This window comes from Miniopterus natalensis, chromosome 17 (assembly GCF_054644295.1).
Source record: "Miniopterus natalensis isolate mMinNat1 chromosome 17, mMinNat1.hap1, whole genome shotgun sequence".
Lineage (NCBI taxonomy): Eukaryota > Metazoa > Chordata > Mammalia > Chiroptera > Miniopteridae > Miniopterus > Miniopterus natalensis.
The window spans coordinates 42,864,360-42,888,778 of NC_142097.1; the positions used below are offsets into that span (position 1 = coordinate 42,864,360).

The 24,419-nt window shown below is 62.9% G+C and overlaps 2 protein-coding genes across 2 annotated transcripts; one reads left to right on the top strand and one right to left on the bottom strand.

The window, feature by feature from the left end:
• Positions 1-661: 661 nt before the first annotated feature.
• Positions 662-4,061, top strand: CDK3 (cyclin dependent kinase 3). The gene is made up of 7 exons (XM_087825694.1): positions 662-777; positions 1,017-1,094; positions 1,170-1,290; positions 1,385-1,555; positions 1,652-1,753; positions 2,007-2,210; positions 3,326-4,061. Exons 1-7 carry the CDS (start codon positions 662-664, stop codon positions 3,449-3,451), a joined length of 918 nt encoding a protein of 305 aa, XP_087681820.1. The 3' UTR covers positions 3,452-4,061.
• A 184-nt stretch (positions 4,062-4,245) lies between these two features.
• Positions 4,246-18,883, bottom strand: EVPL (envoplakin). The gene is made up of 22 exons (XM_087825695.1): positions 18,798-18,883; positions 16,318-16,417; positions 15,828-15,982; positions 15,601-15,727; positions 14,926-15,087; positions 14,709-14,747; positions 14,414-14,575; positions 14,229-14,336; positions 13,956-14,051; positions 12,812-12,937; positions 12,256-12,402; positions 11,914-12,068; positions 11,657-11,754; positions 11,356-11,528; positions 10,846-11,024; positions 10,616-10,754; positions 10,296-10,489; positions 9,793-9,943; positions 8,999-9,082; positions 8,760-8,870; positions 8,576-8,668; positions 4,246-7,947 (listed from the first exon to the last, which is right to left on the bottom strand). The coding sequence occupies exons 1-22, from the start codon at positions 18,866-18,868 to the stop codon at positions 4,507-4,509; spliced, it is 6,111 nt and encodes a 2,036-aa protein (XP_087681821.1). The 5' UTR covers positions 18,869-18,883; the 3' UTR covers positions 4,246-4,506.
• Positions 18,884-24,419: the final 5,536 nt, after the last annotated feature.

The window sequence follows — 24,419 nt, forward strand, 5'->3', positions numbered from 1 at the left end:
AAGGGCCGGGCGGCGGCCAGCAGGGGGCGCTGAGGGTCGGGCGGCGGCCAGCAAAGGGCGCTGTGAGGCGGGCGGCGGCCAGCAGGGGGCGCGAGGGTCGGGCGGCGGCCAGCAAAGGGCGCTGTGAGGCGGGCGGCGGCCAGCAGGGGGCGCTGTGAGGCGGGCGGCGGCCAGCAGGGGGCGCTGTGAGGCGGGCGGCGGCCAGCAGGGGGCGCTGTGAGGCGGGCGGCGGCCAGCAGGGGGCGCTGTGAGGCGGGCGGCGGCCAGCAGAGGGCGCTGTGAGGCGGGCGGCGGCCAGCAGGGGGCGCTGTGAGGCGGGCGGCGGCCAGCAGGGGGCGCTGTGAGGCGGGCGGCGGCCAGCAGGGGGCGCTGTGAGGCGGGCGGCGGCCAGCAGAGGGCGCCGCGCGTCGGGCGGCCGCCGGCGGGAAGGCCGCGCCGGCGCGCAGGGTTCCGGTGAATCCCGGCCGCGCGCCTGAGGGGACAGGGGTGGGGGACAGGGTTGGACGGCCCAGGACGCAGGGGCGCCGACCCCGCCGAGGTCCCGCCCTCAGAGGAGGCCGCGGGGCGAGGTTGGGCCGGGTCCTGGCCGGCACGCGGCTCGGGGCCCAGGGGCCCAGGCGGCCGCACCTCACACGCGGTGCCCGGGGCGGGGCCCGGCGCCATGGACGTGTTCCAGAAGGTGGAGAAGGTGGGCGAGGGCACCTACGGCGTGGTGTACAAGGCCAGGAACAAGGACACGGGCCAGCTCGTGGCCCTCAAAAAGATCCGGCTGGACCTGTGAGTGGCCCGGCTCCGCGCGGCCCCGGGGCCCCTCCCGAGCGCGGGGGGCGCGGGGCGCGGGGCTCAGGGCGCAGCCCCACCCCGACCGCGCTTTGCCCGGGGGGCAGGAGGGCGCCCCGGAGCCCGGCGCCCCGCCTGAGGGGTGGCCCTCCTCCCGAATGAGGGCCCGGGCGGGGGGAGGGGCAGAAGCACCCTCTCAGCTCCCTGCTCCGCTGCTGGGCCCCCCTTTCCTGCAGGGAGACCGAAGGGGTCCCCAGCACCGCCATCAGGGAGATCTCCCTGCTCAAGGAGCTTAAGCACCCCAACATCGTCAGGTGAGCCGGGGCGGGAGGCGGGGGGCCCGGCCCCCTCCCCGCCCCCGAGGCCGCCTCCTGACTGGTCCCCCCCAGGCTGCTGGACGTGGTGCACAGCGAGAAGAAGCTGTACCTGGTGTTCGAGTTCCTCAGCCAGGACCTCAAGAAGTTCATGGACTCCACGCCGGTCTCCGAGCTCCCCCTGCACCTAGTCAAGGTACCGCGGGAAGGACGGACAGACGGACAGACGGACAGACGGACGGGGAAGGCGGCCGACCCCCTGCTCAGCTGGCGCCCCCTCGCTGTTCCAGAGTTACCTCTTCCAGCTGCTGCAGGGGGTCAACTTCTGCCACTCCCATCGGGTCATCCACCGCGACCTGAAGCCCCAGAACCTGCTCATCAGCGACTTGGGCGCCATCAAGCTGGCCGACTTCGGGCTGGCCCGAGCCTTCGGGGTGCCCCTGCGCACCTACACCCACGAGGTAACCGTGGGACAGAGGGGAGGGGAGGGCGGCTGAGGGGAAGTTGCCCACACCCTCGGCTACCCCCCGAACAATGTGGTTTTCTTGTCCCCACAGGTGGTGACGCTGTGGTATCGCGCCCCTGAGATCCTCCTGGGCAGCAGGTTCTATTCGACAGCGGTGGACATCTGGAGCATCGGTTGCATCTTTGCAGAGATGGTAGAGCGAGGGACGGACGTGGCCCCGGGGAGGGCCCCACTGAGGTGGGGTGGGGGCCCTGAGTCACCTGTCAGAGGCGGATTGAGGGACTGGCGAAAGGACTGAGGAATTGAGCTTTATTCCAGAAAGGCCAGGGTTCTCAGCCAGCCCCGGGAGGGGTCTGGACAGTGCCTCCCTGGCCCAGCCCTTCTCTGGTATTGGATTCTGAATGATCAGGAGGGGACCCCTAACTGTCACCTCTTTCCCATCCCAGGTGACCTGCAAAGCTCTGTTTCCCGGTGACTCTGAGATTGACCAGCTCTTCCGCATCTTTCGGACCCTGGGGACACCCAGTGAAGCCACGTGGCCAGGTGTCACCCAGCTGCCTGACTATAAGGGCAGCTTCCCCAAGTGGACCAGGAAGGGGCTGGAGAACATTGTGCCCAATCTGGAGCCGGAGGGCAAGGACCTGCTCATGGTAGGTACAGGTAGGCGGCCCGGAGGGCAAGAAAGGCCTCCTAGCTCCAGCTGCTGCTCCAAGCAGAAGTGTCCCTGTAGTTAACCAGCGTCCTGTGTAACTCTGGCTCCTTCTGAGTCCAGGCTGGTCCCTTTTCTGACCTTTGTCCACAACCAGCTTGTCCCAGTCCCTGAGCATATTGATTGTTCCACCTAGAGGCCTCTCCTGTCATAAGTCCAGTGTACACCGTTTCTTTGTAAACGTCTCTTTTCTAGTTAGCTTGGTTTTTATGCTGTGATTCTTGCCCTATTTTGCCGTTGCCTTGTGTTCTTGGTAATTTTCCCTGTGGTCTAAACTGTAAGCTTTTCCAGGCGGGGACCACACCCCCTACTGCGTCAGTATCCCCACAGTGCCTTCCACAGTGGTTACTCCCACACAAGGCTATTCCCTGCCGCCTGGGCCCCTGCTCTGTCTCTCCCCTCCTGTTGCACCATCTTGATCCCTTGGGCTGGCCCAGGCCAGACTGCCCTGGTGGCCTTAGTAGAGCCATCTGTTCTTACGCACAAAGCCTGGGAGACACCTTTCTCCCTGGTTCAGAGGAAGGCTGGGCCGTGTTTCCATCTTCAGGCTACGTGTCTAGTTTTCCAGAAGTCAGCGTGTGTACCTACCCAGTGCCAGCAGGACAGCACATACTTCCCACCAAAGCTCTCAGCACTGTCCTGGCAACTCCCACTCCGAGGCAGTGGGTCCTTCCACAGCTTGGCTGGGAATAGGGACTGGGAGTTCCTGCCCCACCCTGGCAGGTTTGGCCCCATACTTCCCGATACACAGAGAGAAGTCTGTCTCGGCTAGAAGTAGGCTGGGGCCTGGAAACCGCAGTACGGGAACCTCAGTGAGGAAGGGAGAGACTGACTCAGCTGGGCTGGACCAGAACTAATTCTTGGTCTCCACATCCCAGGGGTGTTCACACTGGCTCCTGAGCTGGGAGGTAGTAGCTGTGTGCAGTTCTGGGTCTGAAGGCAGCACACTGGGGCTTAGGGCCCACCGGCCAGGATTATCCTGGGAGGGCCATTCCTCTCCCCACCCTGGACCATACACGCCCAATCTCTCTCCTCCCCCTCTTCCTTCCTTCACAGCAACTCCTGCAGTACGACCCCAGCCAGCGGATCTCAGCCAAGGGCGCCCTTGCCCATCCATACTTCCTGTCCACCGAGACCTCCCCAGCCCCCCACCAGTGTGTGCTGGAGCGTTTTTGCCGCTGAGAGCAGATGAGGCCACCACCTGAAAGCCTCCCTCCAGCTGCGGCCCCAGCTGCCTCTTCACCGGTTTCCCAAGAAAGGAAACATGTCTGCGGAGAGAGCAGAGGTCTATGGAATTTGGCATCAGCCATAAGAGGGCCGAGTCTGGGTTGGTCCTGCCAACAAGTTAGCAAGTTCCTGTGTTGTTTGTTGGGTTCCACGGTGCCATTTCAAGATGGCACAGAAGCTCCATGCAAGAGGGGCTAAGTTAGATCCTGGGTCTCCTGGCACTGGGGTAGCCGGCCAAGGAGAGCAGAAAGCCTTCCCTGGCCACTGCTCACGGGCAAGGCACTCCTCTGCCCTTCACCTGCCCAGCCCTCAGCTGCAGAGCCAGACCCTGAGGGAAAGGGTGCCCCCTGCTGGTCTTTTTGGATTTAAAATGTTTTGGGGAAGAGTTGAGTTCCAGTTAAAAAGTCCCAAGTAAAGCAGGATGCAGGGTGGCTGAGAGAAGGGACATTTTCCTGGTCCCAGGTGTGTGTGTGTCCTAAGTAGTTGTTACCTAGGATATGCTTACATTTGTTTGCCTCTGGATTTAAAATCAGGAAATAAAAGTGATGTACTCCAAGTTTTCCCGTGCTTTTCTGCTGGGGGCACATCAGGGACTTGCCTGTCCACGATCTCCTTCCATGACCTGCCAGCATATCCCTCCCAGAGTCATGGGGGCCCATTTCCTCTGAGGCCCAGTGTGAATGTCCACTCCCTAGCTGGGAAGGACTGAAGCAGAGGGGTCCCTTGTGTCCTGCCCCAGACAGATCCACTCTGCACTCCCACATGTGAACAAGATGCTGGAAGAATTCGTTTATTGCAAGTACTGGGTAGGGGAGGAACAGATCTACGGATCTCCAGGTCTGGGGATGGAGTGGGCACCTAAATTAGGGGAGGGAGCCCAACACCGCGAATGTTGAGTCAGAACAGGGATCAGGCAGACGGGAGACCCACCCCCTGGATGAGGCTGCTCTGGGGTGAGGGGTGCATGCATCCTCCCCCTCCCCCACATACACTCCCATGACTTTGCCCCGTCAGCGCAGCGTGTGGGGTACGGTGGGGGAGGCTGCGCGGTAGCAGCGGTACCCCTCCAGTGCGGCCGGGATGAGCAGCAGGCCACTCAGGGGGTCCTTCCGGCAGCGCCCCATGGCTTCCTTATAATTCAGCCGCTCCTTGGAGATGGGGTCTGTTAGATCCTTCTCGTAGCTGGACTCATCCTGCAGGAGCTGGGCCAGCTCCTCACTGATCATTCCCGAGAGCAGGGCTTGCGGGACAGGGATGCGGCCTGTCCTCTTGGGGTCAATGAGCCCCCCGGTCAAGTGCTGCACCAGCAGGTGGGGGAACACGCTCTCCCAGGGCATCCAGCCCTTCTGGATGGCCTCGCCCACCGACAACCGCTTCTTGGTGATGGGATCCTCGATGCCGGTGAAGGCCTTCTGGGCGTTGAGCAGCCTCTGCGTGGAGCTGTTCTCGATCAGCCCCCTCTCCATGGCCTTGTGCACGGAGTAGCGCTCCCGGCTGAGGAGGTCCACGATGCCCCCCGTGGCCGCCTGGGCCTCCAGCAGCTTCTGCCCCGTGATGGGGTCCAGCATGTTCTTGGCCATGGCCGTCTTGATGGTGCACTTGTTGTCTGTGGTCGTGTCGTAGACCCCGGCAATGGGGAAGCTGTCATCGCCGAGCCCGAGAGAGAAGCCGGGAGAGAAGAAACAGGTGCTCTGCTGGGCTGGGGAGGCGAGTGGGGACTTGGAAATGATGGAGCCAATAGAGAGCGAGGAGCAGGGCTTGGTCTCCCCCGCCACGAGCAGGGCGAACTCGGAGATGGGCAGGAGGCCGTCCTTGTAGAGATGGTACTCCTCCTTGGAGATGCGCCGGCAGTGTAGGGCGGTCTCGATGGAGTACTGTTTCCCGCTCTTTCGATCCAGGAGCACCGACTCCTCCCCACAGGGGCCCGAGGTGGTGACCTCCTCCCAGTCACACTCGAGCTCCTGCAGCTGGAGGTACTGGCCTCGGTCGATGATGCCCCTCTTGTAGGCCTCGTACGGGGACAGGTCCTTCCCTGTCTCGGGCTCCAAGATACAGATCTTGGTGGAAAGGTTGGTCTCTCGCGTCTGGGTCTCCTGGTTGAGCTCCTCCCGGCTCACCTTGGTGTGGAGTTCCCGGAGGGTCCTCTCCTTCGCGTGGATCTGGTCCTTCTCCTGGAGGATGGCTGCCTGGAGCTGCGAGAGCTCCTGGCCCTGCTGGGAGGCCCTCTGCCGCTCGCTCTCGGTCTTCTGGCTGAGCAGCTTCGACTCTTCCTGCAGCTGCAGCACCCTCTGCTGCTTCTGCCTCTCGAGCTCCCGCAGCTCCTGCTGCCGCTGCCTGCACTCCTGGCTCGCCTGGCTCCGGGCCTTCTGGAGCTCGGCCTCCTCCCGGGCCCAGGTCCTGCTCAGCCCCTCGGCCCTGTCGATGCGCTCCCGGAGGCGCTGCACCTCCTCCTCGCGGCCCTTCCGGCCCGAGCGCTCCCTGTTGAGCATCTCCCACACCCGGGACCGCTCGCCCTCCAGCACCCGGTCCTTCTCCACCCTGATCACCTCCTTGTAGATGGTCTTCTCTTGCGACTTGGTTTTCTGGAGGACGTCGATCTGCACCTGCAGGTTGTTGCGCTCCCGGTGCAGCTCCGTCACCTGGGCCTTCTCCCGGTCCAGGTCCTGCCGCAGGGCCTCCGCAGACTTCTCCAGGCCCGGGTCCTTCTCCAGCTTGACCACCTCCTCCATGATGATCTTCTCCTGCACCGCGGGGGGCCGCTTCTCCAGCTCCTGGATCCGCAGGGTCAGCTGCCGCAGCTCCTTCTCCACGGCCAGCTTCTTGTCGCGGTCCTCCTGGAAGCTGAGCAGGCCCTCCTCCTGCTCCACGCTCGCCAGCAGCTGCCGCACCTCCAGCTCCAGCTGCCGCCGCCGGCCCACCTCCTCGTCCAGGCTCTGGCTCAGCCGGCTGTGGTCCTCGTGGAGCTTCGGGTCCTTCTGGGTGACCACCACCTCCTGCACCACCACCTTCTCCTCGGGCCGCCTCCTCTCCAGGAGCAGGTACTTGTTCTGCAGCTCGTAGACCGCGTCCTCGGCGGCCCGCCGCTTCTGCGCCGCCTCCCGCACCTCCTGGCGGAGCCGCTCGGCCTCCTTCTCCAGGACCGGGTCCTTCTCGTGGCGCACCACCTCCTTGCTCACCGTCTTGGTCTCCACCTTGGACCGCTCCCGCTTCCACTCATCCCGCTCCCCCTGCAGCCGGATGCGCTGCTCCTGGGCGCGCCCGCTGGTGTTGACCAGCTCGTTGAGCTGGGCCTTCAGGCGGTCAATTTCCCGCAGTACCTCCGGGTTCTTCTCGTGCTTGACCACCTCCTGCGTCACCTCCTTGTACTCCACCAGGGGCTTCTGGGCCCGCAGGACCGCCAGGTCGGGCAGCAGCCTCTCCACCTCCCTCTCCACGCCGCTCCTCTTGCTGGCGGTCTCCTGCAGCTCGGCCCGGAGCCGCGCGATCTCCAGCTCCGTCTCCGGATCCACCTGGAAGATCTCGCGGACGCGCTCCTGGAGCTCCACCTTGGGCTTCTGCTTCCCCACCTCGCTGTACTTGCCCTGCAGCTCCTTCAGCTCCTTGGCCAGCACGGCGTTCCTACTCCTCTCCCCCTCGAGGAGGCCGCGCAGCCTGGACGCCTCCTTGATGAGGCCTGGGTCCTGCTCCACCCTCTTCACCTCCTTCACGACCACCTTGGGCTGCACGGCGCTGATGGCCCGCTCCAGGTCTCCGATGCGAGCCTGCAGCTGCGCCGCCGCCTCCTCCGCCCTCTTCCTCTGCGCCACGTCCTCCGCGATCTTCAGCCTCAGGGCCCGGGCTGCCGCGACCATTCCCAGGTCCTTCTCCACCTTGACCACTTCCTTCACCACGACCCTCTCCCTCACGTCAGCCGCCTCCTGCTCCAGCGCCAGCAGCTCCCTCTTCAGCCCCTCCAGCCGGGCCGAGACAGCTGTGTTCTCTGCCCGCAGGTGCTGGATCTCACTGCTGAGCTGGGCCGCCTGGCTGTCCAGACCTGGGTCCTTCTCTACCTGGGTGACCTCCTTGGTCAGCAGATGAGGCTGCATGGCCTTCCTCTTGCCCTCCAGCTGCACGACCTTCTGGGACGCCACCTCCAGGTCTGCCTGCAGGCCAGCCCGCTTCCTGCCCTCTTCCTCCACCTGGGACTTCACCCGGGACAGGCTGCCCTCCAGCTGGGGGTCCCGGTAAAGCTCCACCACTTCCTTCTCCTCCAGCCTCTCCAAGGGCCGCTGGGTCCTCAGCCGCAGCAGCTGTTTCCTCTGCTCCTCCAGCTCGTGCTGCACCCGGGCCACCCGCTTTCGCTCGTCCTCCAGCTGGGCCTTCAGCGCCTCTGACTCCCTGCCTGCTTGGGCTGGGCTCGCAGACCCCCTCTGCACGCCAAGGGCCGCCTGGATGTCCTCGCTGAGCTCCTTCTGCAGAGTGAGGGGAACAGGGGAGAGGACTGTGGAGGAACAGACACCCTTCCCTGCTTCCCGAGACATCCTTCCCGGTGGGTTCCGGGAGGCAGAGCTGAAGACCTGAGACGCTTGGATGCAGGATTTTGAGAGGACCCATTAATCCCAGGATGTCAGGAGGCAAGGCAGGGTCCAGGCCAAGCCTGCACTGTAATGTGCAAATAGGACAGGTGTTCCCTTCCAACCTTCCTCCTTCCCCTTCTATCTGCACACCCCTCTGGGGGACACTGGAGTACTGCTCTGGGTAGGAAAGCTGGCCAGTCCCTTGGTCAGTCACCAAGAGTCACGAAGAGGAGACCTTGGTGGCCTTGCCCATTGCTGGGTCCTAAGGCTGAAGACTTTGTGGGCATTTTCTCCTGTTTCCCCCCCAGGGGACTGTCCAGTGGCTAAGCTGTGAGCCCCCTGAATGACATCTCCAGGATCTACTCTGAGATGGAGCCCAGCCTATAAGAGCTTCTGGGGAGAGAAGTGGGGGAGGCAGAACCCCGGGACTGCAGGTGGTGGGGTGAGGGGGAAGGAAGTCGGCCAGGTCAACAACCAGGCCAGGCTGCCTCTTGCGGGAACGGAGTGGGCATCCTCCCCATACCTTCTCCAGCATCCTTCTGGCAAACTCTAGCTGGTGCAGCTGCTCTTGGTGCATGGCTACAGCCTCTGTGTAGGCTTCTGTCAGCTTCTTCTCCTAGAGGGGCCAAAGGGAGGGGGCGCAGGAGGGCAGGGTCAGCTCCCACCCCAGAGACCACAGAGCCGGTGCCCCCTGGGTCCCGCCTCACCTGGGTCTGGATGCTCTCCTGCAGGGGAGCCACTCGGGGTCTCTTGGGGGCCCACCCTGCCTTGGTGGGCTCCAGGGAGCAGCGGTAGGTATCTGCCTGCAGCTCATAGTCCTGAGCAGGGAAAAGACAACAGGCTGGGGGTCAGTGAGGGAAGTTTGGGTGGGAGAGCAGGGCACTGGCAGGAGGAGGGAGGGAGGGAGGGTGGATAAAGAGGGACCAACTGAAGTAAAAGTGCTCACCTGGAGAGCCTCCTGCAGGTCCCGGGAGAGGCGGGATGCCTTGGCCCTGTCCCGCTCCCGGCCCTGGATCTCCCGCAGCAGCCTCTGCTCGGGAACAGGTGAGAGTCAGGAGGCCAGGTAGCACCGCTCAGGACCTTCCTCCAGGCAGGCGCCTCCAGGGCCACATTCAGGGGCCAGGAGGGTTTTGTGGGAAACTGCCCTTTCCCTCCCCTGACCCACTGTGGCTTTAGCTTGGGACATTTCACCCCTCCCACCTGGCCACTCTATTCCTCAGGCCTCAGCTCAGAAGTCGGCTCCCTCTAGACCTCTTGCCCTGACCCCACACGTGTCCTGCCGTGGGCTCCCACAGCGCTCTGGCTTCTCCACCAAGCACTTATCAGCATCATGGCCTGTGATACATCGGCCTCCCATGACCTGAGTTGCCCCAGGGCCAGGCTGTCCCCCCAGCCCAGGGCTCATTGCCAGTGTATAGTAGGGGCAAGTGTGAGAAAGAGGGTGCAGTAGGAGGTGTAACTGCCAAGAGCATAGAGCCCACTGCCCACCTCCGGCCAGATGGCGCTAGGCTGGCCGTTTCTGGGGCAAAGCGGAACATTTTGGGCATGGGGGGTGGTGATGACCCAAGGCCTTGTGGTCTGAGCTTAAGGTCTTTTACAGTACTGGCCACTAGGGGGCCACAGGAGCACAGGCGTCTCTCCCGTGGGAGAGGCTGCCAGGGAGGTGGAGGTGGTTTGAGGTCCCAGCTCTGGGCAGGGTCCCGACCTGTCCCCAGGTCCCCTGCAGCCCCAGCCCCTCACCTTCTGCGCCTGCAGCTTGTAGGCAATCTGGCTGGGCCCATCGCTGGGCCGCACCTGATTGTGGGGCAGTTGCTCCAGCCAGGAGCTGAGGTTGTCCCTGCAGTTCTTAAACTGCTGGTAGGTGAGGCCGGCATCCTGCACCGTCTTCTCCCTGCGCGAGGATGAAGCCGGAGCAGAGGTGAGAGCTGCCCTCTGGGGGCCGTGCGTGGTGCAGGGAGGAGGCTGGTGGGTCCCTCCCTCACCGGGACAGGTCAGGAGGCCTGAGTGACCACCATGCTGACCCCCTAATTCTGGCCCTGTGTTAGAGCTGAGCATTCACAGATGGACCCGACAGTCTCTACCAGGCACCACCCTGGGGGTGTAGGTGCTGCTATTATCCCATTTTAGAGGTGAGGAAACAGCCTCAGAGAGGTGGAGTCACCCACCCAAGATCACACAGCTCAGCAGCAGCAGCTGCTGCGCACTGTGGGGCGTGCCTCAAGCCCTGATGGCCAGCCGCTCACCGCAGGTCCAGCTGGTCCCCCACGGCGTGGTAGCGGTCCGTGAGGGCCCGCACCTGGCGCTGCTGGCGAGGCAGGTCTTGGCAGAACTCGTGGCAGTTGTTCTGCAGCGCGCCACACGCGTGCTCGGCGGCCTTCAGCTCGCGGTGCAGCCCCAGCACGCAGGCCTGTTGCTCCAGCAGCTCCCTTCGCTGGCGCTGGCGGGGGAGGGGACACAGCGAGATGGACCCTCACAGTTACATGAGATGCCACGTCGACCCACCTTACCCCAAAAGCTTGTTCAGGCTGTGACCCCTCCCACCAGGAGACCGCTGGGCCCTCACCTGCAGCTCGCTGACCCTCTCCTGCAGGGCGCCCGGGCCAGCGGGGATGGGGGCCTCCTGTGCCAGCACAGACTCGAAGCCTCGGATGACCTTGTCTGCGTCCCGGATCTGCCGCTCCAGACCCAGGGCAGCCTTCGCTCTGCCGCAGGGGAGGCCGAGGGTCAGCCACCCCGTTGGCCACACCGCCGCTGCCCCGCCCGGGGTTCCCTCCCGGCGCGCAGAGCACTCACTTCTCCTGGTAGAGGCTGCAGAGAGCCTGCACGTCACTGTACTTGTTCTTGACGTTGTTGAGGGCCACGGGCAGGTGCAGGGCGGCCGGGCCCACTGGCCGCGCCGACAGGAACGCCTCACACTCCTGCTGGGCTGCCTCCTTCTCAGCTCCCAGGCTCTGCAGTTGCTGGGCTGTGCCCTGGGGTGGGCGGGGGGCAGGGATCTGTGTTCTGGGCAGGTGGGTTTCACCCAGCCCTCCTGCCAGTTCGACCTAACTCCTCCCACGAGCCTGAGAGTGTGGTGGGTATGTGCTCGGAGGGCCCAGGCTAGAGATCTGGGAACAGTCCTGGCCCTGCTACTCCCCATGTGGATGATCTTGGGCAGGAGGACAGGACCCAGTTTGTGTGATTCCCACGGGGCATTCCCTTCATCCACCGTGGGTCCTGGGGCTGCTCCCACACGTGCCTGTCTGAGTTCTCGCAGCCCCGGGGCAGGGCCACCTCTTCTCCTGGCCGCCCTCGCTCACCCACCTTGTGGCTTTGCATGCGGCCCTCCAGGTCCTCCAGCGGAGCCGTGTGGCTCAGCGGGGCCCGGGCCCAGGCCAGCACCTGCTTCTCTATCCGCCCCAGGTCCCCGTCCAGCCGGGTCATCTGTGTCAGGAGCTTCTGGGCCTGTGGGTCCACTGTGGCTGAGCCAGTAGGAGCTGGGGACACAGGGTGCCTGTGAGGGTCCAGGGCCCACCTTGCCCACTGTAGCCCCCCAGCAGCAGCGAAAGTAGGAGTCCTTATCTTCTATTCCACCACCCCCAACGCCCCGGTCAGCCCTCGGTACCCTGCTGGCCAGGCCGGAAGGGTTCTGCAACGCTGGCCTTCAGGACACTCTGCACTGTGGCCAGTTTCTGCTTCAGGGCCTGCAGCTCGGAGGCCAGCCTGGATCAAGGAAGAGATCAGAGAAGATGTCCCTCCTCCCGCTATCCCCCAATCCATACAGGCACCAGGCCAGGCGAAGGCCAGGCGATGGCCTCAAGCCCCCCAGGGCCAGTGTGGGCCCACAGCCTGCCCCTGCCCGAGTCTCCCCAGGCAACCTACTTGGAGGCCGTGGTCACGGCTGCAGGGTCTGGAGCTGGGATGCAGAAGCAGGCGGCCGGGGCGTGCTTGGTCTCCCCGCCTGGGCCCTGCACCACCCAGGTGTAGGGGTCAGTGTTGTCCATCAGCGTGTACCGCTCACCCCTCAGCAGCTGCACCTGGGGGTAGGTGGGGAGGGGCTCATGTAGGCTCAGGGGCCGGGGATAGAGGAGGGACCAAGGCCTAGATGAGGTAAGGGCTGGGGACAGGGACAGGTAGGGGGACAGGAGCAGGGCAGGGGCAGGGGTGGTGGTGGGAATGGGTAGGAGTGGGACAGAGGTGGGGCAGAAAGGGCTGAGCCTGTACTTCTCCTGTGTCCCAGTCACAGATGCTGTCCACCCGCAGAGGCTGCTGGGGCGGGTTCCTGCGCTGGGGCAGAGGGGCCACCTTCCGGCTCCGCCGCTGCAGGTCCTCGATGGTCTTCTCGGCCACGGCCAGCTTCTTCTCCTCTGCCTATGGGGTCCCAGGCAGTGGGGGCTCAGGCCAGGCCCGCCCCATATCCTTCCCCCAGGAGAGCCAGAGACCTGGCCTTATGAAGATGGTCTCCAGGTCAGAATGGTAAAAGGAGCCCCTCCCTGGGAGGATCCTGGGGTCTGCTGGATGGAGTGGGTGGGGACTGCCCAGAGTGGGAGCTGGAGGAGCCCCAGAGTGACCCTGGAGGCCCTGTCACATTACAGGTGAGGAAACTGAGGTCCAGGGGGGGGAAGAGCTTGCTGGTGACAGACCAGCCTCCTCCTGTTAGAGTGACCCCCTCCTCCTGGTCCCCAGGCCAGGGCTCGGGCAGGACTAGGCACCTGGGAAGGGTGAGGCCCAGACACACAGGCAGGCCCCATTCCCAGGGGGCCGGGTGGGGCTGTCTCACCTCCAGCTGTAGTAGCAGCTCTGTGGGGGCACCAGGGGGCCCCCCAGGGGCAGGGCTGTACTGGGTGTCCAGGCTGGAGTTGAGCTTTGCCAGGGTCTGGCTGACGGAGTTGGCCTCTTCCTGGAACTGAGGTCGCGGGTGGTCATGCAGAGCCCAGGGCACCCACCCCAGCGAAACAGCTCAATGCAAACTGGCTAAACCCAAACGGCCCAGGCAGCAGGGCCCTTGGAGCTGGAGTGTTCTGCACACGGGCGTTTTTGGGTCACTGAACTTAATTTCCTTTAGTGTTATAAACACTGGCTTCGTCCTTACTGCAGGGGGGGAGGAAGGGCGAGGCCTCTGCCTCCCTCCAGCCCCCAGAGTTGTCCTGGCTGGGACTCAGGTGGCACACGGGGCGGGTGCGCAGGATGGGGGCCCAGGGTGTAGAAGATGTAGAAGCTGGGGATGTGCTTTGATGTTTTTTTGTTTTTTTGTTTGTTTGTTTTTTAATTGACTTGAGAGAGAGAGAGAGAGACTGATTCATGCATCATTCGTTGGTTTTTGTATGTGCGGTTACTGGGGGTCAAACCCGCAACCTTGGTGTATCGGATGACGCGCTGATCACCCCCGGAATTCTTGTCCATGGCGGGACATGATGTTGTGGTTTATACAGAAAAAGGGAAGAAAACACCCCTTTCATCTCTCTCCAAGGATATGAAACATTTTGGGTGAAAACTACCAAAGAGAGTCCCGGTTGTACATTCTATCCATGTTTCTCAACACTTTTTATTACTGTCTTTTCTAAGGAGGTATTCTAGACATGGTTTCCTTAGTTTCCCCACCACTTCCATGAAATTTTAACACCATGGAAGCGCTGTGGGTCCCCTGTGTGTGTGTATCTACGGTTTATGCATAAAAAGAGTCACTTTATTTCACTCATAAGAACCAGCTCGCCCTCTCTTGGGAGGAGTGACATCTCCTTGCTGGGAATGTAGGTGTGACGGTATTTTCCCTCTGGGACCTGGCCACAGAGACACACCTCTGTCATTTTTATGAGGTGCCCTGTCTCCCACAATGCGAGCGTGTCCGTGCTCCAGCCGGGGCCCTGGTGGCCACCCCCGTCCACCGCCCTGCCCAGCCCCGCCCCGCCCCGCCCGCGGCTCACCCAGCGGTAATCCTCCACGTGCTGCAGCTGGCTCTCCTGGCAGATGCACAGGTTCAGGAAGTTCTGCCACTCCATCTTCAGGGCCTCCTGGTGGACCTGGGGACAGCGCGTGGAGCCCTCAGACCCTGGTCGGTCCACCGCCCACCACCCACTCTGCTGGCCCTGCCCCCTGGCCCCGAGCTGGGCCGTGTCTCCCTCTCCCCAGCCCCCCCGGGAAGCCCTGGATGGAGGGAGCAGGGGTCCCCAAGGCTGAGGGGCCTCTGGGCCGGGCACCTGGATGGGCCCCGCGGCCGGGTGCCCGAGCTCTATCATGCGTTCTCCGTCGTCCTCCAGCTGGTTCACGCACTGCTCCTGGCTCAGCAGCTCGTGCTGCTTGAAGTGCTGGGGAGCCGGGGAGCAGGCGGTGAGGGAGCTGCCCTCCTCGTCCCCCCCCCCCCGCCCCCCTCTCCCCCGCTCACCTCGTACTCCCGCCGCAGGCCCACGGGGTCCGCCAGGAGGTCGCTCCAGTCCTGCTGCAGGATGTGGAGCTGCTGCTGGGCCAGGGCGCTCAGCTGGCGCGTGCAGCCCTGCAGGTGCGTGTACAGGCTGCCCAGGCTCTGCCCGCGCCACGAGGCCGCCTTCTGCGCTCCAGGGGAGAAGGGGGAGCAGGGGGCACCATCAGGCTGCACCCAGAAGCACTGGCCCCGGCCAGGGTGCAGGCAGCCGGGCCCGCCCCGCTGCCAGCCCGCCAGCCTGGCCCTTCCTCCTGCTCACCAGTAGGTCCCGGTACTGGCTTCGGATGGAGTTCGCGTCCTGTCTCAACCGAGGGGGAGAAAACGCGGGCCGGTGAGAGGCGGGGTAGGGGAGATCTCCCCGTGCCCTGGGCCACCTGGGGCCCGCCTCCCGCCCTCAGGGCCCAGCGGGCCTAGCCCGGGCTCTGATGGGAGACAGGGGGCTGGGGCTGGGATGCATGTGCCCGAGGCTCACCCACCGGCCCCACGAGACTCCGCAGCTGCTGCCCGTAGGCGTCGATCTCCTTCTGCAGGATGTTGTGCTCCGCAATCTGCTGCTCCAGCTCCGCCATGCCCGGCCCGTACTGACCCTCTCGGACTTGCTTCTGCAGAAGAGCCGGCCACTTAGCTCCGCCTCGGGCCTGCCCTCCCGCATCCCCACCGGCAGGGTGGAGCTGGTCCTCTGGGCAGAGGGTGGACGAGCCAGGGGAATATCCTGGGTTAGCCGGCGGCTCACCCTTGGGGACATGCCATTCTCCAGTGGCCCCAGCTGGGGCCTTGGTGTCACCGTGACTGCAGTCAGGCTGAGGGTTTAGGGTGCCTGTGATCTGGTTCTGCCCAGGAAACCCCCCCTCTTATCACGCCCAGGCTTCCTCTGGCAGGAGCCTCAGTTCCTTCTTTCTGGAGGGTCCTCTCCTCACCACTTCACCCCAACCCAGCCACGCCTTTCCACCTCTCTGAGGCCTCCGAGCCTCCTCTTACAGGAAGTCTTCCCGGCTGCACTGTCTCCTCGCTCTCTCCCTTCCCAGACCCCTTCCCACCTCCGGGTCCCAGCAAACTGTCAGGCCCCCGATGACACCCTGTACTGTTCTGATTACTGCCGGGTGTGACATCCAGCTCCTTGAGGGGTCTCCAAGTTGGGGATGTCCCCTGACCTGCTTCTCCTCCAGCACCCGTGCCCAGTCGACCCTGGGCCCCACGTTGGGCGGCAGCACCATCTTCTCGTACAGGTCACGGTACTCGGCACACTCCTGGGTCACCCGCTCGTGCAGCTGCTTGATGCTGCCAAGGAGACAGCCAGCAGGTCACGGCTGGGCCAGGGGCTCCCCGGGGTCCCCGCCACCTGCATCCTTGAGCCCACGCCCACCACCGCCCCACTCACTCCTTCTCGATCTCCTCAGCCTGTGGGTGCTTCAGCCGCCGGGCCTTGTCCACATCCAGGAAAAGGTCCTTCAGTAAAACCTCGGCCTCCTTCAGGCTGCGGCCCGCCTCCTGCCGGTGCTGCAGGGCCTGGCTCTGCTCACTGTGCAGCCGGTCCTGCGGGCGAGGGGGCGTGGGACCTCACCCTCCCGGCCGGCCCTGCCCCGAGCCCCACCCCGATGAGCCCCAGCTGCACTGGCGGACGCTGGAACGCACACTGGCAGAGGGATAGGCCCAGGGCATCTGAGGGGTGAGCTCAAGGACACAGGGAAGGCCTGGTCCCCGAGCCCCTGTGACCTCCCAAGTTAGAAGCCCGGCCGAGCCCTCTCTCCCACTGTGTTTGGGGAGTGGCCAGTGAAGAACAGAGTTCATCTGTCCCATCTTCACCACGACTAGTGACGTGACACTGGGCCTCCATGCCCCCCGCCCTGCTATCCGCCCCTAGGCCTCACCTGCTGCAGCCTCTTCTGGGTCTCCAAGATGTCCCTCTCCACCTGGTCGGCATTGGCCTGCATGCGGGAGATGAGCAGGGCCAGCTCCTGGGTGGCGGCTCTATTGGGTGGTAGGGACACAGGGCAGCATGGTGGGAAAAGGTCCCCCTGTTTCCTTTGGGCAGAGGTCTACTCACCCAGGTAGGGTCGCCTGCCTCCCCGGCCCGGCCCCGGCCCTCCCTACAGCCGGGCTCGCTGCCCTGGAGGGAGGGTAAGGCTGGGGAGCTCTGGTCTCCTGTAGGAGGCTCAGATACTGTGCAGGGGGTGGAGGGAGCGCAGCCCTCAGTTAGGGATCAGAAAGCGAGGGTCGAGGCGCGTGAGGCACCGCGGAGCAGGCTGACGTCACTGGCCTGGCAGTGAGTTCCCGACCCACCCAGCTCCCGGCCTGGCAGGCCGGCAGCCCCGGGAGTGAATCACCAGCTCGAGTCTAACACCTGAGGCAGGACGGCTGGGCCTTGACGAGGGGCAGCTGGGTCGGCTGCGGGCTGGGGAGCAGCAGTGCGTCCCCACTGCGACTTCCTCCCACCCCAGCCCATCAGCCCAGCCTCCCCCTGCCCCCCTAGAACCCCAGGTTTCGCCTATGCCCAGGCTCTCCAGAGGAGCCACACAGCACTGGGGCATGTGGGGGCCAAGAGATTTCCAGGGCACCCCATTTTCAATATTTGGGGCTTCTGAGCCCAAATTGGGACATGACTTGTTCCAGGTCACACAGCCAGGAGCCTGAACGGGGTCTCCAGGGTTCTTTTCTATGCACTCGTCCAGCAGCCTCTATGGGCGCCTGCTGTGTGCTGGAGCTCACTCTCTGGGGCCCAGAGGGTCAAGCAGACCTAATAAAAGGAAGAGTGGCCCGAGCCTCAGGAGCCAGGCACCCTGTGGGGTCACAGTCTTGGGGAAGGGAAGCCTTCACAGAGCTGGGCTCCCACCCAGGGATCAAAGCCCCCCAGGCAGAGGGCGGTGCAGCAAAGACCCGGCCAGATTCAGGCCGAACTTCAGACAGCACGGCTGAGTTTGGGCAGTTTGGGCCCTTTCTGTCACTACTACTGCGTGGCCTTGGGCAAGTTACTTAACCTCTTTGTGACAGAGGCTCCCCCCTTGTAAGTGGGGCTTCAGTAGTATCTGCCTCGCCGTGTCACTGTGTTAAGAGAACCAATCCATCCGAAGCGCCCAGTGCAGAGCCCGTGTAGTCGGCCCCCAGCAAGTACGAGTTTTTACATCACTAGGATGTACACACACCGTGAAGTCAGGGACCAGTCAGTTGTTTGTGGGGCATCCCCAGTGCCTAGAATAGCCTCGGCACACACAATGGGGTGCAACAAACACGTGCTGGACAAGTGGACTGCACGGGAGGGGAATGAGGAGCCCTCTTAGGGGGCAGCAACCAGAGGACAGGGCCATGTGGACAGAGATGCCGGCCAGGAAGCACTGCCCAGGAGGCTGCCTGGGAGGGGAGCTCTGGGTCCCGAGCCCTGGACACCTTGTCCTCAGGCCTGGCCTCCTGGGGGTCCTGCTCCCCCTAGAAGGAGCACCTCTATCCTGGGCAGGGCTCAGAGCCCCAGGGAGGACAGGTGGCTCCAACCAGTGTCTTCAGTGCGGTCTTTCCTGTCTGCCCAGGAGCCCAGCCTCGGATTGGCGCCCTTCGCCCTGATCTCTATCAGGATAATAGGCTTTTCATGTCCTCTCATTTCCACACCTGGGACCCCAGGTAAGCTGCCACCCTACCCTGCAGAGAGGCTGGTGGCCAGTGCAGAAGGAATGCCGGCCAAGTCTGCCCACACACGGTGGGGCTCGGGAAGCCTGGCTGGGCCCTCCAGAGAGCTGGGTGAACCAAGGGAGGCTGGAGGAGGCCTGGGGCCTGTGGGCCCTTCCCTTCCCCACAGCACCCCTTCCACACACCTGTACAGTAAAGGAATCACCCCAACTCTGTGACAAGACTCTCAAGGCCTGAGGTGAGAGCCCCGTGGGGGAAAGCTGCATCCCGCCTCCCAGCTCCCAGCTCCCAGCTTCTCTGGCCTCAGGCCTTCTGCCCACCCCATGCCCAGGTCCCAAGGGTCGTCCCAGCCCAAGCAGAGCCTTGAGGGCAGAGCCATGAACAGGAGCCAGGCCCTCCAGTCCCCCAGCCTCCCATCGGAGGAAGGTAGCTGCCAGGGCCTCCCCCTACTCCTGCAGAGCAGCCCCAACTCTTGACCCCAGCCCCTCCTCCCCACCCCCACCCCCACCCCCGCCCAGAGAATGCAAGGAGCCCCAGGCCATTGCTAGCCTCTTGCCAGGGCTGGAGCTCAGCCTGGGTCTGGAAGAGTCCAACCCCCTGGGCCCTTTGGCCTCGGGACACCAAATGCCAGCACTGGGCTGGCTGCTCCTGGGCTCCGGGCTGCACCTCCAGGTGGCTGGAGCACCTGGGTCTGGTCCCACCCTGCACAGCCCCATCCCCCAGCTCCACTCACCTGTTGTGCTTGCTGGGGGAGCCCTTGGGGGACCCCTTCCCCTGGGCGCCTTTGCTCAGCCCCTTGAACATGGTGGTGAGGCAGGCGCTGGCTCAGGCTGGGCTGGGCGGCGGGCGGCGTGTGTCCTGGCTGGCGGCTCGGCTGGGCTCTGGCAAGTTGGGGTGGCGGGGCACTGGCAGGAAAGGCAGTTTCTGGGAGGCCCCTCTCTGCAGGTGAGGCCCGCGGCTGCGCATGCACCCACACTCACCACACTCACGCCCTCTCCTGCACAACCAGTTTGGGAGGAAAGGGCAGAGCCCCGAGGGCGGGGCGCCCGAGCCTGCCCAACTCCCAGAGAAGGTTTGGACTTGTCACTCCCACAGGCCCGGAGGCAGCCAGCAGCAGTCACACCCAGCTGGGGAAGCAGCTGGGAACAGGGGGACAGGGCTCCAGACAGACACTCGCAGGCCCCGGGACAGGCCGGGCCCCAAGCTCGGCTCGGGTTAATGAACACCTCCGGCCAGCGCAGCGGCAGGCCTGTTGGGTGCCCCCACCCACGGCCCTGGCTCTCCACTCACCCCCAGGGCCTCCAGGTCTCTGCTCTGTGGTCGCTTCTGACATGAGGAGGAAGCCAGGGGCATTCACCCCAGACACTTGGCACAAGGTACATTTTAAAAGTGGGCACCACCCAGCTTGACCCATCTTCCTGGCTGGCTCAGCGTCATCCCACCTGCCCATGACTCTAGGGCCAGGGGCAGTAGGACATGCATGGCCGGGATCGTCAGAAGGGTCTCAGGCCAGCTCCAGGGACTCCCCTGGGCCCCTCCCCCAAGGATCCTGTGTTAGTCCCCAGGTGCTGCTGAATGAGCCCCTGGGAACCCTGCCTCTCCTGCAAGTGGCCGCTGGTGGCTTTTCTGAAGTCAGGAGGAGTGGCTGTCAGCGGCGCCAGTTTATTGGCCTTTTCCTCACGCTGGGTGCTGGAAAGGTCACCTGGGTAGCTGCCTTCTTCTGCGGTGGCCCCCAGGGTCTTCAAGAAAGGAGTGGGTCCCCCCATCTCCAGGCTTTCATGTCACTGGCCCAGCTCGAGAAGGGTGCAGTCACTCTGTGTGGAGTGTGGGGCATCCTGGCCGGCCTAGCTGAGTGCAGGAAACATTTAGAAGGAGAGAGGGGTCCCGGCAGCCTGGGGAGACCTGGGACGGAGGCCTGACGCTGGCCACGTGTCCCAGGGGGACAGAGAAGGCCTGAGGCCCTGTTGGCTGCATCTCATGGACAAGCCGCTGAATTTGGCCCTGGAGAGGGGACACAGAAGTCACCCATCCTGGAGGGGGAGCGACTGCCGGTGGCAGTGGGGGTAGGAGGGCAGCAGGAGGCCGGGAGAGGACCAGCGGCTGCAGGGAAGCGGCGTGGTCTCCACCATTCTGCTCCCACTGGCTGCCGCGGAGTGAGGTGGAAGGTGGGGCCCAGAGGCCACTCAGCCGCTGCCCCAGCCGCGGTCCACTTGGTTCCTGGGTGACAATTTTCTTCTAACCACTAGTAGCGCACCTGCAATCAACAGTTCTCAGAGAGGGGCCATTTGCTTAAATTGCAGGGTCCAGGAGCCAGCCCTGCCGATGGGCCTCTCATCCTAAACCAGTCGGCACACTTTCTTATCTTTGAGATTAGGCAACGCCCAGCCCAGGAGAGCGGAGACGGGAGAGGCGGCCCCCAGGCCCTGTCCGAGGGCTCCAGGCCCCTTCCTCCGAGGTGGTAGTCATTGGAGGTGGGAGCCCAGCGGGGAGATGATGTCCGGGCTCCAGCCCCGGGAGCGGGAGCAGTCAGGGGAGAGGGCCGCGGCCCCCGGAGGAGGGCAGGTGGTGGAAGAGCCGGGCAGAGCTCCGGAACATTGGGTCTGTGCCTCCCGTCTGCAGAAGCCCTCTTGGAAATAAACGAGTGCCACAGGGGGCCTCACACCCCCAGGGATTAGGGCTGATTCACTGCAGGAAAAACAAGAGCTGGGGTCCTGCGTGACTAATGCCCAAGCAAATCAGAGCCCAGCTCCCAGGTAAGGGCCCACCAGGTAAGGTGGCAGGAACAGCAGACTCAGAGGACGACCCCCACTCACCAAGGGGTGCTCCTACTCAGGGGGCAGTGTCCTGGCTCCCAAGGGACAAAAAAATAGACACAGGGTTTTATTTATTATTATTATTTAAAATTTTCACCAAGGATATTTTTTCCATTGCTTTTTCAGAGTGTGGAAGGGGGGAGAGAGGGAGAGAGAAGCATTGATGTGAGAGAGACACATTGATTAGTTTGAGCCCCCACCAAGGCCAGGGATTGAGTCTGATTGAGCTACGTGCCCTTGGCCGAAATCAAACCCAGGACCCTTCAGTCCACGGGCCGACACTCTAACCACTGAGCCAAACCAGCCAGGGCCAGTTGCTCCTTTAGAAACCAGGAATGGACCTGTGCTGTCCCATGCAGTGGCCACGGGCCCCGTGTGGCTCTTGCGCCCTGGCCAGTGAGAACTGAGATGCGCTGTCGGGGTAAATTTCAAGCTGGATTTCAGAGCTTAGTGTGAAAAGAGGGTGTAAAACATCTCAATAGAGTTTTATATCGATTACACGTCAGAATGACATTTTGGATATATATAGTTAAGTGAAATATGTTTTTTTAAATTAACTTTACCTGTTTCTTTTTACTTTTTTAACGTGGCCACTAGAAAATTTGGAATGACAGACGTGGCTTGCACTTGTGCCTCACGGTACAGTTCTGCCAGACAGCTCCGACCTGGAAGCTGGGCAGGGGCCCCGACTTGCAGCCTTTTGAACCAGGCCTGTCTCCCCCTTTCGAACCAGGCAGGAGGCCCAGGACCTGGCTTCTTGTCCTGCCCCAAGGCCTTCCTCTCGCCTGGCACTTGCTTACTCTGTGGATTGAGAGGTTTGCGATCACTTGATCCCAAGTCTCCCTCCAGCACTGTGCCAACTATGACTTTAAATGGCAGCTTACGTCCCCTGGCCTGGCGCTTCCAGGAGGGCTGACATGGGCTGCTGACAGCTCATGGGGCCTGGGGCTGGAGCAAGAGGGCCGCTCAGAGCTGAGAGCAGCGTAGCTTCCAGCTCCGAGGCTGCCACACACGCACCCATGCAGCTAGGCAACGGGTGGCAGCTCGGATGTTCCAGGGCTTAAGCTACCCACTCTCCCCCCCAGCTCCTGGGCTCCTGCAGGGAAGGGCATTCTCCCTGATGAAGCAGATGGTGGCGATCTCCAGGCCCCCGGGTGCTCCCTGGTCAGGATAAGCTTTGCCATCTCAGGAAATTGCCCTCTGTTTGCACAGAAGCTCTGCCACCAGACCCTGGGAGCCAAGCTGGCTGGCCCACCTCTTGCCCTGCCTTCCCTGGCTTGCTGAGGACTGAAGGTCCCTCCACCAGCTGGGATGAGAGGACAAGGGCTGGTGGGGATGGGAGTTAGGAGATGAGCCTCCTCTGTCGCCAGCTCACCTGTGGGACCAGTGCTGGTACACCCACGTCTCCGGGCCATAGCAGCAGCTTGTGGCACAAGCCATCCCTGAATTCCAGGAGTCCACAGCCCGCCCACTCTCAGCCAGGAACTGCGGGGCCTCTGGGTCTCCCAAGCTGCCCAAGGGCTCTGGGTCCCTCTGCCACCTTGAAGGATGGCTGGCCTTCACAGCTGCCTGTGGGGACCTGCAGCCCTATCAAGAAGTTCGGGTCTGACGGGGGCAGCTGGCTAACCGTGTCCTTGGCAAGGTCAACAGCACACGTGGCAGCGGGAGGGAGCTGCACCGGCTCTGCGAAGGGCAGCGGCTAAATCACACTGAGCCCCGCTCCTGGTTTGGGAAGAAAAGGTTTATAAGGTGAACAAGCAGGCGGGGGGGAAACTAATAACAGTCTTCACAGACTGATTCCTAATTAGTCTTTATTGCCAGGAAATTGGGCAGCACGCAAGGGCAGCTCACGTGACTCAGCCTGCTGCCCTAATGACGTTGCTTAGACCGAGCGGGACTCGGCTCTGGGAGGACCGAAGAGAAAGGCAGAGAAGGGCTCAGAGCAGGGAGAGGCCCGCGGGGCCCACTCACCGGACCCTGGGCTCACTGCGGGAACCTCCTCACTGCAGGGCCGGGGTGAGGAAGAGGGGACACTTCTAGACGCAGCCCAGCTGGGCAGGGCTCCCCCCATGGGCCCCAGGTCAGAGCCTGGACAGGGCTCAGGTGAAGGGATGCTCGCCCCCTCTCCCCCAGACCAGACAGCACTAGCTAATGTGACTGGTTTCAGGGACCCGGCTCCCTGCCGTCAGAACAGCCTCCTGCCTGAAGATCCCCGGGGACAGTTCAGCCTCATGGAGGATGTGGCTCTTTGCCAGGTGGCGAGGGGTCATTCAAACACAGCCTGAGTGTGAGGACACATAGCTGCAGTTCACGGAGGTGAACAAAACCACCTGCTAAAAACGGGGACCAGAGAAGCAAGGCCCCGCTTCCGGTGCAGTTACCATCCCCTGGGTGGGTGCCGCCGACCGGCCGAGGGAGGAAGCAGGGCCGCTGCCTTGGGGGTCTCTGCGGCCTCTAACGGGGCTGCCCAGGCGGTCCCAGCCCTGCCCCCAAAGCAAGAGCAAAACCAAAAGCACACCTAGGTCCCTTAAACTGTGAGACAAGATTCCCACAAGTATTTCATCCGTATTAGTCATTTGAGATTATATTTTCTTTTAACTTGTACCAACTGCTAACACAGCTAGTTAACACCTCCAGTGTTACTGCGCCAGGCAGGGAGGCGGACCCCCTGCAGCTAGGGGCTGTGTCCCACCTCGCCCCCCTCCCACGCGCACCGTGTCCTGACATCCAACACACCAACAGGCTGGATTCTTCCCATTGCTGTTGTCAGGATGTGGGCAGTTTTCAATTTATCTTTGCTTTGGAACAGTGATAAATTTTACAGCCAAGTCTGGTTTCCATCTCCTCTGTAGCAACAAGTGTCTTCAAAACAAAAAATTAGAACCAACACATATTTTTGCTATCTTTGGACATTTTCCTAGACCTCTGAAGGTTCCAAGCTTTCCGAGGCCGAGACAGCAGCGCGCTGTTTAGAATTCAGTGACCAGTTAGCTCTGCGTGTAGTGAATGAGGCTGAGCGTAGGAAGAGCGGGCTCTGCAGTGAGGGGCGAGGGGCAGAGCGCAGCCTCACTTTCGAGTCCCTGGAGTCGGCTTCCTCTCCGAGAACGGCGAGGCCATTCCCTCAGCTTCGGGAGCAAAGACCGACGGTGGTCCAGGGCCATTTCGGGTGGACGGGCACACTGCCTTCCTACCCAGGCTGTCACCTCACGGCCACAGTGAAGGGCTTAGGCTGCCAGCAGGTGAAGGAGATGGAACCAAGCCCAGTAGTGTTTCATTTCAAGCAGGGAGTCCAGAACCCTCGCTTGGCTTAATGTAAAACCAGAGACAGTACATCAAAACAACGCGTATGAAAAGGGTAAAAACATCCAGTTCCAGCTGCCCATGCTCCTTATTATAAACAGAACCAACGGGGTTAAAGGCAAACTTGGCCAAATTGTGTCTTTTCAACCCCATGCTGAGCGTTACCTCGATAACTAAAGTCAGCTTTTTGCTTCTAATATTTCTGCAGATCAAGACCATCACCCCCAGCAAGTACAAAAACA

Excerpts from the sequence above, each read along its gene's own strand:
- CDK3 (XM_087825694.1), top strand. The coding sequence starts at position 662 with ATGGACGTGTTCCAGAAGGTGGAGAAGGTGGGCGAGGGCACCTACGGC. Across the intron at positions 1,291-1,384 it reads TCCCCCTGCACCTAGTCAAG|AGTTACCTCTTCCAGCTGCT; the intron begins GTACCGCGGGAA and ends TCGCTGTTCCAG. Across the intron at positions 2,211-3,325 it reads AGGGCAAGGACCTGCTCATG|CAACTCCTGCAGTACGACCC; the intron begins GTAGGTACAGGT and ends CTTCCTTCACAG.
- EVPL (XM_087825695.1), bottom strand. The coding sequence starts at position 18,868 with ATGTTCAAGGGGCTGAGCAAAGGCGCCCAGGGGAAGGGGTCCCCCAAG. Across the intron at positions 9,083-9,792 it reads ACAAGCTGCAGGCGCAGAAG|AGGCTGCTGCGGGAGATCCA; the intron begins GTGAGGGGCTGG and ends GTTCCCGAGCAG. Across the intron at positions 7,948-8,575 it reads CCAGAAGGATGCTGGAGAAG|AAGGAGCTCAGCGAGGACAT; the intron begins GTATGGGGAGGA and ends CTCACTCTGCAG.